General features: G+C 50.6%; 1 protein-coding gene across 2 annotated transcripts; it reads left to right on the top strand.

Moving 5' to 3' along the window:
* Nucleotides 1–1,118: 1,118 nt before the first annotated feature.
* Nucleotides 1,119–2,620, top strand: LOC123045182 (uncharacterized). Of its 2 annotated transcripts, none has more exons than XM_044468133.1 (2): nucleotides 1,119–1,995; nucleotides 2,119–2,620. In XM_044468133.1, exons 1-2 carry the CDS (start codon nucleotides 1,645–1,647, stop codon nucleotides 2,617–2,619), a joined length of 852 nt encoding a protein of 283 aa, XP_044324068.1. In that variant the 5' UTR covers nucleotides 1,119–1,644; the 3' UTR covers nucleotide 2,620. The 2 variants fall into 2 exon arrangements, with proteins under 2 accessions (XP_044324068.1, XP_044324069.1); XM_044468134.1 differs by having other exon boundaries at nucleotides 1,128–1,995; nucleotides 2,137–2,620.
* Nucleotides 2,621–4,909: the final 2,289 nt, after the last annotated feature.

Raw genomic sequence — 4,909 nt, 5'->3', positions numbered from 1 at the left:
CTTGCTGTTGGCAGGCTCAATCCCCACAACAAGACCAAACCTAGGTTGCACTACTGGTTCCTATCCCCAACCCTGGATTGGCTCGAGGAGCTCAACCTTCATCCTAGACATCCTTCCTCGCTGTTGCCGTCCGTATTCCGCCTCGCGCCCATGCTACGCCGCACTACATTCAGGCGGCGCATTTCCCCCGGATCGATGCTACGCGCGCTCTTCACCTCCCTAAAATTAAGCACCTCAAGCTCATTGTCGTCCGCATCTTGAAGGAGGATTTGGAGCGCCTGATCGTTAGTTGTACAGCTCTCGAGTACCTTCGTCTTCATGTGATGGATGGGTTCAGTAGCCTCCACATCACCTGGACGAATGTCCGTGCGCTTTGTGTGCATTGTTGGCGCCGCCCAAGGCTGTCAGTTGAGGTGTTTCACGATATTCTCATTGAGAATGCGCCTTTCCTAGAAAGATTGTATGTACATGATAAATTAGGTCCAGCAAGAATCAGGATCATTCCCGCACCGAAATTGATAGTGTTGGGCTATTCGTGTGCTGAATTCAACGAACTTGTTACTAGATCATTATGCGTTCAGGTACAACAGTCTTCTTCTTCTCCTTCTTATATATTATCGGACATCGCATTTTATCTAGTTGTTGCTGATCTATATGTTCAGCTGTCATCCAGAAAATGATTCCCACAAGCTTGACCCGGCCTCTGCGCAAAGTGAAGATCTTGGCACTACAATCTGTCGGCCCCGATCTAGATGAAGTTGTTAGATTCCTTAGATGTTCTCCTTGCATGGAGAAGCTATACATTGAGGTGATTCTTCTTTAACCACAACGGAGCTCAATTTTTTGTTACTTTTACCCATAATTACAATGACAAATGTAGAATGATTTCTAAAGGAAATTTGGAGGGGATCATGTCCTGTTACCTCTATAATTTTTTGTTTTGCAATCATCTCCTGCTATAAATTTGGGTCTATTCTAATAACACCCTTAAGACCTTATTCTGCTAATAAAATCTCTTATTCTGCTAACACCACCCCCACCACCCCACTTCCTCCCCCACACTCGTGCCCAACCTCCTCACCCTCTGCCCATGAGCCGCCCCACCCTCCCCACCTTCTTCCGGCGAGCCCCCAACACACCCGAGACCCCGCCCCACCCACCCACATTCTCCGGCGTGGCGCCCCACCCGAGCTGCCGCCCCACCCTTCCCACCTTCTCATGCGTAGTGCACCCACCCGATCCGCCGCTCCACCTTCCCCACCTTCCCCGGCCGCTACGCCACCCCGGCTCCTTGCTGCCCCACCTCCTTCCCCACCGCACAACCACCTCCCGTCCTAGATCCATGGCCGCTGCGCCACCCCGTCCAACTACCAACCGCGCCGCCGCGTCCCTCCCACTCTCCACCATGGTCGGATCCCCTCCAAATCCTCCCCTTCCAAAGAAAACCACAGCCACCCCCAGATCCCCGCCGCGACTCCCCTTCTGCTGCTTCCACCTTCTCCTTCCGGCCACCCCTGCCGCCGCACCGGCCACTCCCTAGCGCTGCCGCCTCTTACCCTCACGCCGCCCTGCCTCCTACCCTCGCGCCGCCGCCTTCCCGCGCGCCGTCGCCGCTGAGATCTGCTCCAGCCTGATCACTGCTAGATGGCCTCGCCATCACATGATGCAGGGAGCTCGGGTCGCCGATGGTCTTCCTCTACTGGATCCCTTCCGACAAGTTCCCCTGCCTCCCCTCCCCTCCCCTCCGACGAGCTCTCCTGCATCCCCTCCCCTCATGTGAGCTGCCCTGAACGCGGTCGAGGCTCCCGATGCAGTTTGATTGGTGGTGTGGTGTGGTGTGTGCGGCTTGCAGCTTGGAGGGAGCGGGCATGTAGTTCGTTTACCCATCTGCAGTGTGGTTTGCCTGGTTCGACCACCACGAGCTGCTCTTCACCAGCAAAAGACTCCGACCAGCAAAAAATTCTTCATCGTCCAGCATGGGATGCCTGCAGTGCAGTATGTTATCTCAGAAAAGGCCCAAACCTCACTTCATTTTGTTGTTGCTATAGTTCACCTTTTTTATTTTTGATAGGGAAAATCAAACCCACAGCAATTTACTATTCATGTTCTTCGTTTCAGTTTGCCAACTTTTTGCAGGAGAGGAAAAACATCAAGAAAGAGAAACAAAAAAGTGTATTGTGCTCCTGGGCGATTAGTGTGGTGCTGCTGATGCAGTTTGACAGCTCACAAAAGCAGTCCACAACGCCAGCATCATGTTTGAGAGAGGTTCTTTTTTGTTGCAAATTTTGGATGAGCATCTTCCGTGCAGTTCCAACGCAGATGAGGTTCCGGCGTGGTCCACTGATTTTTTGCTTGCAGTATAGTGTGGTGAAATTATACTCGTCCTCCCCCTTCATCCTCACCACTTACTCCGATGCTTGCAGTGTGGTGTGGATTTTTTGTATAAAGATTATAGGGACCCATTTGATTGCAGCGAAACATGGTGATGTTCAGGCAAGAACATGCAGTTTCAACCATGTGGACATGCAGGGAAAAATGGTGTTTTCCGTGTTTGATAATTTTATGTATAAAATTTATATGGACTCTTTGAAAATTGTTTACCAAAGAAGTTCATTTTGAATTGTGTTGCGGCTCATTTCCCTCGATCACGCGGTTCGCTTCTTCGCACGTGTACAACTCGCCAATGTGGAAACCCACCTCCCACCCACCGTAACCCTTAGCCGCCGCCACCCCACCAGCGATCTCCACGTCTAGCCGTGGTTTTTTGCCTTCTGATCCGCTCATCATCTCCGGCGTCCTCTCCCGCAGCCCCTGGTGGTCATTTCAATGGCTGTTCACGCATCCATCTCTCTAGGGTTTGATTTTAACCCAGGGATGGGCTTGGCTTAGGAGATCTGGCGCTCTTTTCGCCGCTCTGTTCATCCTTCAGAAGATTCGGGCCACTTCATCATGGTTCTCTCATTTGCCAGGCATTCTTTCAGATTAGCTTTGGAGAATGTTGCTTTGGCCTTGGAATCGGCAATTATTGGATATTGTTCTCAGCTCAAGGTTTCCTACCTACGTGATCAGGTTTTCTCTTTTCATGTCTCCGGCAAAGAAGTTGGGTTTTTTGTCCTACGTCAACGTAGCTTCGTTTGGCCTCAGTTTAAGTGTTTTTCCCATCTCTGGGGTCATGGTGGTTCGGATTGGACGAAGGAATTTCGTCTTTGGCAGATTGAATGCAATGAGGAGTGGACGGTGGTTAGTCCATCTAAATGTCGTGCCAATCTAGGTTTATTAGCCATGAGAAATCCACCTGTCAAGTCCTCCTTACGCACTAATCCTAGGTCGGGACCTGCCAAGAGCTTAAGATTTGCTACTTTCATGAATTATGATGTTTGTATGGGTTATAAATATCATCCAAAGGCTGTTGAAGTTTTGACTATCCGGGAGGCTAGTTATGATGTTGTTTCTCCTGACAACCCGATCTCCACACCGACGGATTATCCTCCCCTCTCACCATCACCTCCGGTGAACCCATCATCGCTGTCGGCGAGCCCATCATCGCCGCCGGTGACAATCCAGTTTGGATCTTTTCCTCCATCCCTGAAATCGGTTGGTCCGCCTAGCGGCAATCCTAGATTTTCTGGGATTTCAAAATCTTCTGGGCCCATTCCAATGATTTCTATCCTTTCGGATCGCCCTAGCACTCCATCGTGTGTTTTGGACCAGGCCCATGGACCATCCCTAGGTAGCCCTCGCACTCCAGCACTGGGATTGGATTTGGCCCATGGATCCTCTTTGGACAGCCCAATTTTGCTATCTGATGATGATTCGCCTGGCACCATGTCTCCGGTTTGTGTTCCGTCACCTAAGGAAATTGTGGATGATTTACAGAGTTTCAATGAGATGATTGAGGATATGGCAGCTAAATATTGGGATTGTCAGAACTGTTTGGGTATGGGTCACTTGTCCGATACGTGCACGAATCGTGTACGTTGCAGATTATGTTTTCGGTCCGGTCACGTTAAGAAAGACTGCCCAGGTATTAATGCTGGTTCAACTATTTGGGTACCCAAAGTCCCGTCGCTAGGTTTCGAGCCTTGCGCCTTGACAGAACCCCTCCCCGGCGCTTGGGGCTTGCTGCCTTCACCGCCCACCTCCACCCCTTCCCCACAGAACCAATCTGCCGAAAAACCACAATCGCCTCCACCATCGCCTGCTACAACTGATACTCCATCAATGGCGGTCTATGAGCTTGACCCCCGGTGATTTCTTCCTGTTGGCCACGACATCATCGATGGAGGGGCAGAGCGATTGCCAAGAACCTACTACACCCCGATGCAGGCCCCTCCAAGAGCCCATGAGCAGTTCATGGTGGCCATCGTCGAGCCGCTGCCGCCGGCACATCTTGTGGACATCAGACGGGAGCAAGTGCTCAACTTCTTGCAAGAGGATCTTCAGGTGATTATTCGCTCTGCTCAGACCTGGTTCCAGGGTGTTGGTTTATTTGAAGTGGCTAGTCCGGTGATGCGATCTTGGTTTACTCGACATACTCCTTTCCCCATGGGTTTATATGAAGATGGGCATGAGTTCTTTGTGTGTTCCATACCACACAATCAGGGAGAGGGTTTTAGGGCTATTCATGGACACAGAACAGGTTGGTTAATGTTCATTGGTGTACCGTTGGATTACAGGAATACCCAATACCTGTCTGATGTCGTCAGTACTTTTGGTCAGTTTCATTACTGGGATGAGCTGGATCGGCGTCTAGTGCGATCTTTAGTCTATGCTTATTTCCTAGATAACATTATGGTGCCTCGTTCTGTGGTTTTTCGTGAGTATGCTAATTGGGGAGGTACTATTGTTTCCTAGACTGGTGCGGTCTATATTCTCACTGATAATTTTGCGGAAGACATGTTGGGTGCTG

The sequence above is a fragment of the Triticum aestivum genome, chromosome 2B (genome assembly GCF_018294505.1).
Source record: "Triticum aestivum cultivar Chinese Spring chromosome 2B, IWGSC CS RefSeq v2.1, whole genome shotgun sequence".
Lineage (NCBI taxonomy): Eukaryota > Viridiplantae > Streptophyta > Magnoliopsida > Poales > Poaceae > Triticum > Triticum aestivum.
Note: the sequence above shows the minus strand (reverse complement) of the source record. Positions and strands in the feature narration are given on the sequence as shown.

What these genes read in the sequence shown, in the direction of transcription:
- LOC123045182 (XM_044468133.1), top strand. Translation starts at nt 1,645, where the DNA reads ATGGCCTCGCCATCACATGATGCAGGGAGCTCGGGTCGCCGATGGTCT. An exon ending in CATGGGATGCCTGCAGTGCA is followed by an intron (nt 1,996 to 2,118) that starts GTATGTTATCTC and finishes TCTTCGTTTCAG; the next exon opens with TTTGCCAACTTTTTGCAGGA.